At 40.8% G+C, this 15,791-nt stretch overlaps 1 protein-coding gene across 4 annotated transcripts in view; it reads right to left on the bottom strand.

Moving 5' to 3' along the window:
• Positions 1 to 15,791, bottom strand: part of PKNOX1 (PBX/knotted 1 homeobox 1) — a 64,396-nt gene that overhangs the window by 5,869 nt on the left and 42,736 nt on the right. For all 4 annotated transcript variants that reach the window (XM_065399754.1, XM_065399674.1, XM_065399906.1 and 1 more), the window contains 3 exons: positions 6,297 to 6,467; positions 3,775 to 3,874; positions 2,389 to 2,486 (listed from right to left, as the gene is read on the bottom strand). In XM_065399754.1, the coding sequence (XP_065255826.1) occupies positions 2,389 to 2,486; positions 3,775 to 3,874; positions 6,297 to 6,467 (369 nt within the window). The remainder of the gene's footprint in view (positions 1 to 2,388; positions 2,487 to 3,774; positions 3,875 to 6,296; positions 6,468 to 15,791) is intronic.

The following is a 15,791-nucleotide window of genomic DNA, read 5'->3' as shown; positions in this document are numbered from 1 at the left end:
ATCTATATGTGCACATACATTTTTAAAAACTACACTAAAGCAAAATTAAGTTTTAAAATTTAAATGCACAAAAATCAGGAGATTCTGAATTAGAGTTTCCACACAAATTTTAACCCTACCCAGTCAGTAACCAATGCTGCATGCACTTGATTTATATTTATGCTGTACCTTTTCTACAGCTTCAGAGGCACATATTTAGTGTTTTGTTTTACCAACTCTGGGTTATAGCCCCTGAGGCTGTATTATATTCTCCATGTTCCCTCAGCTACAGAGCATAACCAAGTGGCACCAGCTGTTTTAGAAAGGGCTGACTGGCTTCACCCATAAATGTTCTTGGTCCCCCAAACCTGGCAGGCCATTGCATGATTAAAAGGAGCACAGCATACAGACTTGAAATGAGACAGTCCTCTCAGTCAGCTGGAATCCTCTGAAACCGAAGTCAGCAGGATTTGAAAAGTCTGCACTTGGGATAGAGAACATGAAACAGATTTCAAAGCCTGCTGGCCAGGTCTCCCCACAACCCCCAAGACATCTGAAAAAAAAAAAGTTGTACTGTATTGTTTCTATACTGTAGGATCATTTAATGGAAGACCCTAATGTAATGCCTACATGGGGAAGAGTTCAGGCTATTGTAGGATCCATAACAGCAAGTAAAAGCTAGACCTTAATGATTTTTAACATAGATGTATGAAACCTTCATAAGTTATCAATCTTTCCCTCTTTTGTCTCCTTTTTTCACTCTCAATTGATGTATCTAGATGTTCCCACATTGAAAAAATCTGCATCTATGAACATTTGGAGAGATGCTCTTCAGTGTTTATCCAAACCTAGTAGGAAATAGCATAGAGCTCACATATGATATATCATTTCGAACAGCTGTGTTACAATTTCATTATTTCTAAACCAAGTTTCCTCAAACAAGACAGAACACTGATTCATCGCCAAGCATTGTGTATATGCTGAGTGTGACTATTTTTAAAAGGCTGTTCTTGAGCTAAGTGTAAAGTATCATATGAAAACAAAATTTCTCCTAGTCCCCAAACACATTCAGAATTGACAACACACACAGCCAATTTTTTTAAATTCACAGCAATCGGCTTCTCTGCAGAGGCTCACCATTGCATTTTTCAGCTCCCACAAGATAATTTCTTCCCCACTCCCTCAGAAAGTTATGGAACACTGGAAATAGGAATTTAGGAAGATCTATTTCATGCCCAAGGGTTACAGTGGAATACAGGGTCAAAGTCAACCCACAGATGGACTTTGGAGTTTCAACAGAAGTCAAAGGAAACGGACATATTTGTGCATAAGTTGAGGTTATTATTTCCCACTGGATGCCACACTTTTCCCATTCAAAGAAGCAATAGTTTTCCCTCCCAACAATCCAGTTTATGTGAGAAATTTTACAAGTAAGGGGCATGGATGCAATTCCTATTAACTCAAAGGTATATGTATCTGAGGGCAGTATTTGGCCAGGTACGTGCTGTTACAAAGAATAAGTGAATTTTAAATATTCTCTTTCATGAAAGAAAATCAGTAATTGTTAATGGACTTTATATTGTGCAAATGAATCTTCCTGTTCAAATGTTTAACAAAATTAATCCACTCTAGGATCTTCTTATTCCTGGATAATGTGATTTACCACTTTCTGATACATGGACCACTATCTTGATGTTCTGATTTGAGACTGTCAATCTGTTATCATATATTTTCCTTTCCTATAATGCAGATTTGATTGGACTGTCCTATTCTAAACTGTAAAGGGCTTCTCAGCAAAAGAAGGCTGATCTTTCTCTTTCTTGAGTGTGATGTAATGCACACTATTTGGCTGTCACCCATTTAGTTCAACACAGTACTCTGAAAGTTTGTGTAGTGAGAAACACGTCTTAACAAGTGTAAACTCTGAAATATATAAAAATAAAGTTTTAAATTACTGGTGCTGGCAGCCTTCTTGCGAAGTGACACTTCTGACACCAGCAGTATGGCATCATAACATACTTGTGTACATCCATCCTGCCATAATACTAGTTCAGTTAGAAAGAGTTTAAAAATGCTTAATGTTTACTCAGTAAACTATTTTTCTTCTATACAAATACTTCTCTGCTATCACCAAGAAGAAAGAAATTGATAGTTGATGTCATGATGCTCTGTCCTGTCAAGGGAGATTTTTGCAAATCTTTGAGATCCTATGCCATATTACAAATGTGGGGATCTTTGCAGCAATGCTTAACATTTTTTTCTGGATTAAAGTAATTAATTCTACATTAATTAATGTTTATTTGTGTAATGCTCAGTCTGTCACTTTATCATACTGAATACATTACTACCACTTTAAAAAAATAGGTTTTTTACTCCAAGGAACTATTCCATGAAGACCATGAAACCAACCTGTGAATTCTGGATCCTAATTGTCCCAGGTGACAGTGCTTGTGTCACTACTTGACCTTGTGGAGTGACCACAGTGACTGGCTGATACACTGTACCCCCTTTAAAAACAAACACAAAATTATGATTATAAAGTAGATGAAAGTGAATTTTTGAAAAACATGCATTTCAACACTAAGATCACTATTAAGTGAATATCTTGATGGGAGTTATTGTACTGACAGACATCATTCTTGTACCATGTCTAATTTAAAGAGGGACAAATAACATTCTATTTAATTATTTTAATAACATTATTGCTGACAAATAGAAATGCATTTTTTAGATAACGGATATTAACTATATTTTATTACAACTTCTCTAACACATTAAGATGCACTCTTGGATATTAAAGTTTCATTCATAGAAAACCATAACAAGTTTGACTCAATTTCTGTCCATTTTAGATATGCCAGATCAGATGCTCATAGTGACCTTAGTGACAAGACATTTCAAGTGTATTTCATCTTGACTGCCAGCCCAACACAATGGTGCAGTTTGACGTTGTCAGGATTTCACTGACTTCCAGTTCCTGTTACCAATCTACATAATGCGATGAAAGACTTTAAAGCACAGCATTTCAATAATACATATTTTTTGCCTAATAATATTTTGAAAAACAGTAGAAAACATATGTTCTTTTCAACAATAGATCAAATAATTTTTCCATTTATAAAAGGACATTGCATAGAAATATATCACACCCTTCACCCCCACTTTCCACAAAATCCTTTAGATATATTTCTGTGCAATGTCCTTTTTTTGGCTGTATATACATAAGTATTTACCAGTGGTTCTCAACCAGGGGTCCGGGGCCCTCTGGAGGGCCATGAGCAGGCTTCAGGGGGTCCCCAAGCAGGGCCAGCATTAGACTCGCTGGGGCCTGGGGCACAAAGTCAAAGCCCCACCGCATGCGGCTGAAGCCTGGGGTCCTGCCACCCAGGGCTGAAGCCAAAGCCTGAGCAACTTAGCTTCTCGGGGCCCCCTGTGGCATGGGACCCCAGGCAAGCGCCCTGCTCGCTACCCCTCTAACGCCAGCCCTGAGGTTCATATGCAGAAAACCAGTAGTTCTGGCACAGGCGGATCATGGAGTTTTTATAGCATGTTGGGGGGGCTCAGAAAGAAAAAAAGATTGAGAACCCTGGTATATACTATACTTAATTTACACACAACATATGAAACCAGTATTCAAAAGAACTACTGGGACACTCGGTTGTATGACATTTGGAAAGTTACTATTATAGGAGTTATTAATAATAAAAAATATTCCTATCTTTGTACATTTCTTAACAACTGTGAAAGAAAGCAAAATAAAAAGCAATATGCCAGTTTTTCTTTTCTGTGTCATACCTGCTACTGTTGCCATAGTTACATTTCCCTGCTGCAATGCTGATGCAGGCACCATAATCCCTTGGGGACTCAGTGTGCCTGCAATGGCACTTTGAATTTGCTAGAAAAATAAAATAATTAGTTTTTTTTAATTAAGTATGCTCATGTAATTTTTAGTTGCAACAAATCTGGGGCTTTAAAAAGAGGATCATCTCCAAGGGAAAGACTCCATCACTCAAAGGTCATTACTGCAAACTGATCAGCTTGAAAACATTAGTCATTAAATAATAAATTCACAAAGCAGACATGAAATACCCAAATATATTTGGGGATAAAAAAGATTTTGGATACAGAACTAAACCAGAAGTGAAACAACAATTTTCAAAGACATAGAAGATAAAGAGTAGATGTAATTTTACCTCCTGAGACCACTTGTAAGTGAATTTGGAGGTTTAATAAATAACTTAATTCCTTCTGTAGCTTTCTTACTTAAAAATGCAATATGTACATGATACCTTAATATTATAATTTAATTAAACTGTGTAATACAGTTATGTAATTTAAATTATGTTCATACACCCTGATCCTGCAAATATTTGTACATATTCTTAACTTTGCCTGTGAACAGTCCCACTGACTTCAAAGGAAGTACACGTGTAAAAATTAAGCAAATGTGTGTCTGTAGGATTGACAGCTAGTAGCCATGCCACCAAAAATTGTTTTAAGTAATCTCTATCTAATTTCAAACTTTCCTCGCCACGCTTCAAAGTACCAAAAGCAAAAAGTGAGCTTTAAAAACTGAAATTTAAACCATTAGGAATATTCATAGTACATAAAGTTAAACACGCACGTAAGTCATTACAGGATCGGCACCCTAGACTAAAGCACTACTAGGTAGTATGACATCATTGTCCACACTCAGGAAAATAGGGTTGCCAACTTTCTAATCGCACAAAACCAAACACCATACCCCCGCCCACTACATTCCCCCTCCCTTGGTGGCTCGCTCTCCCCCACCCTCACTTTCACTGGGCTGGGGCAGGGGGTTGGGATACAGGAGGGGGTGAGGGCTCCGGCTGGGAGTGCGGGCTCTGGGGTGGGGCTGGGGATGAGGGGTTCAGAGTGTGAGCAGGGGCTCTGGGCTGGGGCAGGGGGTTGGGGTACGGGGGGTGAGGGCTCTGGGCAGGGGATGCGGGCTCTGAGGTGGGGCTAGGGATGAGGGGTTTGGGGTGTAGAAGGGGGCTCCAGATTGAGGCAGGGGGCTGGGTGCAGGAGGGGGTACAGGCTCTGGGTTGGGGCTGGGGATGAGGGGTTTGGGATGCAGGTGGGGGCTCCAGGTTTGGTGGGGGCTCAGGGCTGGGGCAGGGCGTTCGGGCGACTCCTAGTCAGCGGCTCAGCGGGGCTAAGGCAGGCTTCTTGCCTGCCTGCCCGCCCTGGCACCCCAGAAGCGGCCAGCAGGTCCGGCGCCTACTAGGTGGGGGGGCCAGGAGCCTCCACGTGCTGCTCTCGCCCTCAGGCATCACCCCTCCAGCTTCCATTGGCTGGGAACAGGTCAATGGGAGTGCAGAGCCAGTGCTTGGGGCGGGGGAAACGCGCGGAGCCCCGTGGCCCTCCTGCCTAGGAGCCGGACCTGCTGGCCACTTCTGGGGCGCAGCACAGTGCCAGGACAGGTAGGGACTAGCCTGCCTTAGCCCCGCAACACCGCCAACTGGACTTTTAACAGCCCGGTCAGTGGTGCTGACTGGAGCTGCCAGGGTTCCTTTTCGACCGGGTGTTCCAGTTGAAAACCGGACACCTGGTCACTCTACAAGGAAAGAATAGTAGGAGTACCAAAAAGAGCAATACAGCAATCATTACCTCTCAGATTATTTTATACAATAGATTAGGTATTGTAATCAGATATTTCAACAATCTAGCAAATACAGTGCACGTGTATAAGACTATGTGCAGCTGTTAATATTACAAGGTAGATAGAACAGACACGTGACACATCTCTAAAATATTATGACTAAAAACCAACAGGTAACCTTTGTCCACTCTAAAATGTTTGGATCAATTTATACGTTCAGTTTATATACACACACTGAGCCAAACCGTCTTTTCAACTTCAGTGAGGCAGATAAACCTGACAGCTGGGTCAAAGCTAAGGAGACATTGCCAAAGAGATGCAATGCATATTATGACAACTTTTTCTTGTGCCCATTCTCTTTCCTAACATCTGTTCTCATCAAGGCAGCAACTCCAGCAAATCCCAAGTTTTTGTTTGTTTGTTTTTTATTTTGAAGTTGCTGGACTGAGGTAAGAAGTAAAAGGAATGCAGGCAAACAGTAATTATGGCATGTCTCTAAGTGTTGACACTTTTCAATAAACTTGTCCACTGTTCAGCTCCTCAAAAGAGGGTTGCTAACCTTAATAAAAACATAATTACAAAGAACAAGGTAAGCAGTGCATAAGTGGAATTCTTACAAAGTGCAGCAAAAAGGTATTTATAAATTTTGCGGTATTTCTAAGCAAAAGCTAATTTAAACTAACTTGAAATGTACCTGCGATGGTACAGGTGAATAAGGACTTCCAGGTTCTCCACTTAGTAGAGTTTCACTGTTCATTTTAGTTTTCAGACAGGCAATGTAACGACTACAGAAATCCTTGCAGAGTTCATTAACCTTTTCTAGCTCAAGCAGATGAATACGTAGAACCTGGATTGCCTTTACCATCTAGAGAGAAAGATGGAAAAAAGACTTAGAAACAAGGCAAGAAAACACTATTACTTGCATGAATAATATAGTGCAAACTTTAAAAACCATGTAAGAATATACTATTTCAATTACCAGAACACAGAATTACTGATGCAGAAGGCTGCTCACAATACTCTTTCCCAGGCTGTATTTTACTGGAGTGTGAAAGGCATGTGTTTAGAACAAAATCCTGTGTTGCTCCACTGCTTAGGTAAACTGTCAAACAAGACAGAACAAACACAAATACAGCATAGGATTTTTCTTGTCTTGGCCACAGTCTATATTACTGTACAATTTTAAAAAAATGGTTCGGGCAGGTGTGGTGAACAATAGTACTCTGAGCTATACCCAGAAGAAGGGGTTCAATTCTTCAGTCCCGTTCCCTCACTCCCTGGTTCAGGAGAAACCATAAGTGCTATGGAAGCCTTGCTGAGGAGGAGTGCTACCCATTACTCGGCAACTCAAGTGTCCAATTAATGCTGCCCTATTACCTAAAAGGACATTGGCAGCAACATAAGGCCTCAAGAACAGAGCTGTGAAAGTGAAAAAGTGGGAGAGGAACCTTCAGTTCTTAGACAAGAATAGAGCCCATCAGCAAATAAATAAATAAATAAATAAGCAAGCGTGCAAGCAAGCATTCATGCCATCCTTTGGATATAAACATATTTGTAATCATATCCTTTAAAATGCAGTTTTATTCCAAAGCAAGACTACATAAAACTGACATCTTACTCAACAGATCTGTTCCTATGTGTATTCAGCCATATCTGCTGACGTTAGTAACAAAAACACATTGTTTTTCTGCTTTTTATGCCAGTTTGCAGAGCTAACACGTCTAAGAAAGAATCCTCAGCTCACCCTATTTCACCTTGTGCATCAACAGGATTGCTCACGAAGCTCCAATCTGTTATCCCAGTACAAACTCACTGAAGGTAAGAGGGTTGCACTGGTGACACTCAGGGGATAATTTGAAGACAATGGGAATGCATGTGTAATCTTATCTGGCCTACAGAACTTTATTACTTACAATGTACAAAATACAAAAAAATCCTGTGGCAGGGCAGGGGGAAAACCCTATCACCCAGAAGCCTTAGACAAGTTAAATTGTTATCTGGGCAAGTAAAAGCACCAGACTTCCTGTTCACCAAACAAGGACATTAGGAGAGCCAGAATGACATCAGACACAGCAACATAGACCATAGTCAGAGGACCGAGTGGATGGGAAAGGGGAGCAGAAAGAACTAAGTTGCCTCAAGAGCAGGGACAGAGAGGAGCAGCAACACTGAGCTACCAGTGAGAGTGGAGGGGAGGAGATGCTGGGCAGAGGGATGGGCCTAGCTGCTGTCAGCCAGATATGCAATGCTTTGGGGAAAGGGGCTGATACAAGGGGAAAAGCACACTACTGAGCATATCTGAGGATAATGTGTTGGATACAAGTGCTCTGATCAGAGGTCTGCTGCAGTCAGGTAGTTCAAAGGCAGTCAGGTATCTTTACCAAAAAGGAAAGCCACGGTTTAACATTTCAGCCAAGCCAAAGTAGGCTGTGTATTATTATTTATATTGTAGCGGCACTAGAGGCCTCAATCAGAGATTGACACCATTTTGCTAAGCACTATATGTACCTAACAAAGTCTGCCCCGTCCCCACAGAGTTTATTGTTTACTCAAACGAACTAAAAATGTCATTACTTGCTGCTGCTAAAAACAATTTGATTTTATTTAGAATGGAGATGATCTCTCTCTAATACTTTGTTGCAGCCTTCAAACTGCAAATTTACTGCTACTAAGGACAGGTAGTCTGATTTTTTGCAGCAATCCTTGATTTACACACTACATGCTTAAGAAACATTTGTGTAAAGACTATCTACGCACCTAATTTTAAACAAATCTGAAAAGTGTGTGGAAGACATTGAACCACACTGCTGGGTTTTGGGGTAAAAAACCATCATCAGCAGAGCGCAATATTGGAGGCCCTGGGCCAAGAAAGAATAAAGCACATGACACATAAGAAAAATGAGATACTTAGAGTTAAATGCAATGTCCAGAATTAATTAAAAGCTACTATAGATGTAGTTCATGTCAGAAAGATGAAATGTTCTGTGTAATTTGCAGAAAACATGAGAAGCTTTCTGATAAGAGAGATCTTCTTGTAAGTGGGTGAAAAACCTTTAGAACTGATTTGCTACACGTACAAGATTTCTCTGCTGCTCATGCAAAATACACTGATGCAGAAAACAAGTTGCTTTGCCCCCAACAAGAACCTGTTACTATATAATTTTCTGTAAAGTGTTAAATAAGGAGATCCAACAGTTTGTCACCTTGTTTAACACTCTTTACAGTCACTAAACAAGATTTTAGTTCAAGGGATTCTGAGACTTTGCAATTTGAAGGCCAAAAGTGGCCTTAATCCTAGATCAGGGGTGAGCAAACTATGGCCCGGGGGCTGCATCTGGCCCTTCAGATGTTTTAATCCGGCCCTCGCGCTCCTGCTGGGGAGCAGGGTACAGGGCTTGACCCGCGTAGCTCCCGGAAGCAGCAGCATGTCCCCACATAGGGACAGCCAGGGGGCTCCACACGCTGCCCCCGCGCCAAGCACTGCCCCCGCAGATCCCATTGGCTGGGAACCGCGGCTGATGGGAGCTGCAGGGGCGACGCCTTGGATGGGGCAGCGCGCAGAGCCGCCTGGCCACACCTCCGCATAGGAGTTCGAGGGGGGACATGCCGCTGCTGCCGGGAGCTGCTTGAGGTAAGCACCGCCCGGAGCCCGCATCCCTGAACCCCTCCAGCGCCCCAACCCCCTGTCCCATCCCTGATCCCCCTCCCACCCTCTGAACCCCTCCTGCACCCTGGAGCCCGCATCCCCAGCTGGAGCCCTCACCCTCTCCTGCACCCAAACCCCCAATTTCATGAGCATTCATGGCCCGCCATACAATTTCCATACCCAGGCCAAAAAGTTTGTCCATCCTTGTCCTAGATCAAATCATATTAATAACTATAGCATGGAAGACTTTACAAATGCAAAGTTTCTTCAGGAAGTGCCTCAGAAATATATACAGATAGCTAGCTTTGTTACTGTGCTTGCTGATGAATCAACTGACAGGTAAGTAACTGAGCAAGAGATGGTGAAATCTGATTTGCGCATGATAACAGATCTTGTACTCTTTGCTGATACAGAAGACTTGCAATCTGGGATAGCTAGTGGTACTACTCAGGGAATAAAAACAGCGTCAGGAATTGTAAATATCATGGCAAAATAGCTACAACCAAAACCAAATGGGCTTTCAAGACTGATTGTACAGTAGTGAATACAGGATATTAAAGTAAAGTAGTGTGCAGGCCAAATTTAGGCACAATACTCCTTGGCTGGCTGTTGTAAAGTGCATCATCCACAATACTGACTTGCTATTCTGGATCTCAAAAAAGATTCTCCTTATTCTATAAAGTTTGGATTTCTTTTGTGCACTATTTTGGACATATTCACCATGTACATTGATTTGCTTGCCTGGCCAGAGCACTGAAGCCAGTGATCAAAAATGATCATTTAACAGTCACCCATTTTGCTACATATTGCAGAAACTAAGCTAAGGGGCTGAAGTAACCTTAGTTAAGGGCATCTTAAGGAGATCAAGACAGGCAAATTTGTGCGCACATTGTTTTCCATGATGGATGCAGCCTACATTGTGCCTGAAGTTTTTCTTACTCTTCAAGGAGAGGATCTCTTTCTTGTATGAAGTTTTAGCAAATCTAGAAAGTGGTATGTCGGAACTCACAGCAATGAAAGGCAATCCTAGCCCTTTGGTCCAAAACCTTATCTGTAGGGATGGCAAATGCTTCTGAGTCTTTAAAAGAAAAGCTGCAGAAAAATCAGATCCATGTGCTCAAAGTGTTATTTAAAATATGAATGCACATTCACCAGATTTCAATATTTTGACTACACAGAGTCCTAGTGATAAAAAAAAAAAAACACCGAGCCATTATGAAAGTATACAATAGACAGTCTTCTAGACCAATGCCCTCTTCCAGTGGTTGCCTTTAAAATTGTGTTTAAATACCGCCAAATCCCATATAAATGATCATGAACATGCATATTTAACAAAGTGTTTAACCAGCAGGTCACCTGCTTTTAAGGGTATACTGTTCTTGGTGGAAGTATTATTAAAAAATTGTCCTGTAATGCCACAATGGTAGAACATGGGTTTTGCACAAAGAACTTTAAAACAAAAACAACCAGTGGCAAAACAAGACTTGATGTAGCTACAAGTAAACAGCCTAAATATAAACTTTTCTTAGCCTCACCAAACTATTCTCTACTGGCTTGAAGGAGGACCAGGAACAAAACACATTCATGGACAAAGTCACAATGAGCATACAACAGTTAGGTAGCATTCACTGGAGGGCTTGACTAATGCTAATCTATAGGATCAGATGGACAGTACCCATAGTATTACCTAGGTATCAAAACTTTTACTTGTTTGAAATAAGTTACCTTGCCTCAGTTCTGACCCTCTGTCTCAGATTAGTGGTGATACTGTAATTAACATTAAAGCAAGGACAAAACTAATGTAAGATAAAGTGAGAGCTAGACACACTAACAGACCATAGAGAAACGCTTCCAGACAATTGCAGCAAAAATAATATTTCATTTTAATTCGCTTGAGAGAAAGAGACCACAGCCTGAAAATTGGGATGTGCACATTTTCGCATGTAATAAGTACATCTGCAGTCTTAATTTCCTGTGGACAAAGCATTAGAATTCTTTTCCCCCAGCATGACTGACTATTACATGCCACCTAATTATGGGTGTCAATAGTCATCTGATATGGTCTTTCCAGTTGCAGAAACAAATCTGGAACATCCACTAAACAGAATAATTTGTCCATAGGTACCAGACAGTAAAAAGTACATTGATATTGTTTGAAGCAAACCCAGGCATATACTACAAAACAGGGAATAGGACTAAAGGAATGCCTATGCCATACAGATCCTTTGTCCATTTACTTCAATATCCTTTCAGTGAAAGTGGCCAGCACCAGATACCTCGGAGGAAGTTGAAAGAAACCTTGTGCAGGACAGTTATAAAATAAACTGTCCACGGAAGAAGTTTCCTTCTGACTCTCCACCATCTCATCAGATATCCTATCAGATTGGCTTATGCACTAAAAGATGAGGGTTTATTGTTCTTCTAAAAAATTGTATTGTATCTGTTGCGACTGTACTGAATCTAAACCAAAGTCCATTAAAGTCAATGGAAAGACTCCCATTGACTTCAATGAGAGTCATATCAGGCATATTATCACTACAAAATGTCTAATCCTTTGATGTCTATTAAGTTTGGCTTCAATGACAATGAATTCCACATGTTGTGTGAAAATTATTTTTTAAAATCAGTCTTAAATGTGTTGCCTTTAAATTGCACTGCAAATCCCTTGCTCTTGTATTATGAGAAAGAGTAAACAGGAGTGCGCAGATTTATCTTCTATATATTATTCATTATTTTGTCCACCTTTACCATAACACTTTTATTTGTCTCAAGATCACTTTTCCTATGGGAAGTCTCTCCTTGCCTCTAAATAATACCATAAATCTGATAAAGGAAACATGGACTGCTCTGAGTTACTATGCTACTTCTTATATGATAAATAACTGCCTGGATTAGCAACACCACCTCCATATGTCCCCCACAGGGATATATTGGGAAATATAGTCAGACACACTACTCACAGGAGGCCACCTCAATACCTTGGGGTCAGCAGACACATCAAAGATTATGTGCATTCTTTTGTAACATACACCTCAGTGTTGCCTTTGAAAATTGTTAGTGTGCACTTCTGAGTAATGCAACCAACTGATGATTCTAACTAATCTTTAATTCTCTGGATCAATTCAAATAGGTGTAAAAATAAGTTGATAATGTTAAACTGCTAATTTGTTAAGTCTTCTTTTTAAATGTTGCCAGATAGCCTTTTCACTACTCTGGGTGATCTGAGCTACTCTAAATACTCTGCTTGGTAATATCTGTAACAACAGAACTCGCAAAACATACTGCTAACAAGTCTCATTGGTAAGCCCCTGTGGCATTCTTAGTACTGACCCAATAAAGAAATCTCATTACCTAATGCTAACAATGGTTGTACCATTACATTACACTGCATCTAGCATACAAAGAATACAAGTACTAATGTGTATCTTCTCTAGGATAGATTACTTCAGAGTTATTCACTGGGGCCTCATCCAAAGTCCACTGAAGTCAATGGGAGTCTTTCCACTGATTTCAATTGTCTTTGTATGAGACGATGTTCGGAGTGGCACCCTTTAGGATACTATGCCAATTGATTCAATTGGGTGCAGCATGGAGGAACTGAATCCTCTCAATTCAAATAATCAGACAGTGCTGAAATTTAATTTAGATGTCATTCTCAACTACAGGTGCACTAAGGTGGTCCTTAGAGATATTTCAAGTAAATTCTGCTGGAGTTTCGCATGCTGAAATCTTTTGCATAGCATTAATGCAGGAATCCATCAGCTCACTTAAGAAGTGAGTAGTCCTCATAGGATCAAAGTAATAGGAAGTCATCAAAATGACTAAAATTTACTAAAAACTGCTGAATCACTGTGCTTTAAGATTCTGCAACCCAATAAAGCTCACAATCCACTCCCATTTTAGCCAAACGGCTTTATTCCCAAAGATCTGTGCCATGTTGGCACACCACTCTTTAGAGGCCATGTACACTTGATCAGCCCCTTTTTTGGGGAGCATCTCAGCCAGTTTAGGTGTATGAGACAGATGAATCACCTGTAGAGTTCTGTTACTGATCCATGGGAGACTCCCAGACCATCCTTTATGATTGCTCAGAATATCCTGCAATTAGTGGATTAGCCTCTGTGCTGCCCTTGAGCCAGATGGGTTTGCTGAGGACCATGGTCACAGTATCCCAATTATTGTGGCGCTACTGTGACCTCAGAACACAGTACAACATTGAAGCAACATTGAGTAAGTCATAAGAACGGCCATATTGGGTCAGACCAAAGGTCCATCTAGCCCAATATCCTGTCTTCCGACAGTAGCCAATGCCAGGTGCCCCAGAGGGAATGAACAAAACAGGTAATCATCAAGTGATCCATCCCTTGTTGCTCATTCCCAGCTTCTGGCAAACCGAGGCTAGGGACACCATCCCTGCCCATCCTGGCTAATAACCATTGATGGACCTATCCTCCATGTATTTATCTAATTCTTTTTTTAACCCCGTTATAGTCTTGGCCTTCACAACATCCTCTGGCAAGGAGTTCCACAGGTTGACTGTGCACTGTGTGAAGAAATATTTCCTTTGGTTTGTTTTAAACCTGCTGTCCATTAAGTCTAAATTCTGAAAGCTGTTCTCTCCCCCGCCCCCCCTCAAAAGTAAAAAGAAAGCTCTTTCACCTTGGCCAAGCTCATGGCTCTTCGTCTGTTGGTACTGAAATATGTGGCTTCTTTTAAATCAATACTGAAATGCATGGCTCTTCCTAATTCAGCTCTTGTTCCAAGATGACAGTGTACTATTGAGCTGGTATTTACCCCCAACATGTTTATGTGTCCACAGGAAATGCAACGGGGCCTGGACTGGAGGGAAGGGAGTCTTGCAGTTGTGTGGCCCACTCTGTTGGTGCCTGTCTTCTTTGCCTGGATGAGCTGGGGCCAAAGACAGAAGAAGAGAAGCTGGGGGGCAGGGGGAAGGAGGAGGAGAAATCAGCCTTGTAATTAAGGATCCTGCCCACTCCACCTGGATATATAAATATATATTTTTAAAAGTTATAAGAGAGGAAAGGCTGCCATTGCAACCAGTTGCAAGTCTCCCTTGTGGGAGCACCAATAATTCAAGGAGGGTTGACATAAGAACCCTGTGTCTGGTTGGCTCTTGGGGACGAACTCTTCTGCTCATTTCTTTGGTGCCCTTGACTGACTGGACTGTATATTGACGTGTGAACAATCCAGAATGTCCAATAATACCAACAGGTGGGGGAAGAGGTTACACTGGTCAAAGGTGTCATTTCTGAATTATCTCGTAGTGGAAAATAGGGGAGGAGTATGGCTAACAGACATACCATAGAGAACCTATCTAAGGTATTTGCAGTAGACATAAACAAGTCCACATGATCTATGGGCAAAGAGCTTTAAAGATTTTGATTATTCCTCTCGAAAGAAACCAGGAGCGGAGGACAAAGGAAAACAGTGTCTTTGTTAATATTCAAAAAGTTAAAAATACCTTGAGGCAGTATCATCTGATCTATTTCATGCAGAATAAAATGACTTTCATTTTTACTTATTTTGATGACAGAATCTAAGGCAGATTAATAGAAGTCTGAAAAAAAAAAAATACCCCACAGGAAATGTTAAGATGCCAGCCAAAAGCTGTGGCTGATTTAGGAGCAGCAGCAGTCAGGCACTCCTTTGCTGTCAGTCCTGAAAGAACTGACAGAGGCACTACAGGCTAATAAACTGGCAGAAGTGAGGAAAGAGAAGAGCTGTCCCTCAATTCTAATAATATAAGAATTCCTGCCAGTCAATATACTAGGATCATGGACTTAAAAATGACTCTAAAACCAATGGTCTGTTTAGGGAATTCTGCTTACAGTTCTGTCATGTTATCAAGTGACAAACTCACAAGATCATGTACCATGTGACTCATACTTCAAAGATGACTGAATCTGAAATAATGGCTGCAATCTTTCTCAGAAAGAAATCTTTATGGCTATTTAAAACCATTAAATGTGTTTCTCCCCTTGACAATGAACCTCATATTTAAACAAGATATTTTAATTGAAAACAATTTGAAAGTGTGAAATGTCTGCAGCGGGGCTCTTTCTTTTCAACAGGAATCTAAAATGGTGGTAGCAATGTGGTGGGTCTTACAGAATGTCAGTAAACCTGCAGTGTTTTCCACTGGCTTGGCTACACTTTTCATATGATGGGAGAGAATATATCATTATAGCCGTTAATGAAGCAGTTATTATTATTACCAACACTTATGATAATATAGTGGTATGAGTACTTCACAAGACTTCACTGGGTCATTAACATTCCAGTTAAAATGAACAAACACCATGTGCCCCTGCTGCTTGCAGCTTTCAAAAAGCCTGTGGAAGGACCTGGTTTATTTTCTCTCTTCCACATTCTGTCCATTATTTTTGTCTATGGTGGCAACAGCCACTCTACTACAGGATTTAGCCACAGAACTGTTATAGGATACAAACACATTTTGTCTTTTTTTGTTTGGACAAATTATTTTACAATATCAATGACCTTTTCTTATGTAAATTACACCAA

The sequence above is a fragment of the Emys orbicularis genome, chromosome 1 (genome assembly GCF_028017835.1).
Source record: "Emys orbicularis isolate rEmyOrb1 chromosome 1, rEmyOrb1.hap1, whole genome shotgun sequence".
Lineage (NCBI taxonomy): Eukaryota > Metazoa > Chordata > Testudines > Emydidae > Emys > Emys orbicularis.
This window is presented reverse-complemented; position numbering and strand designations above follow the sequence as displayed.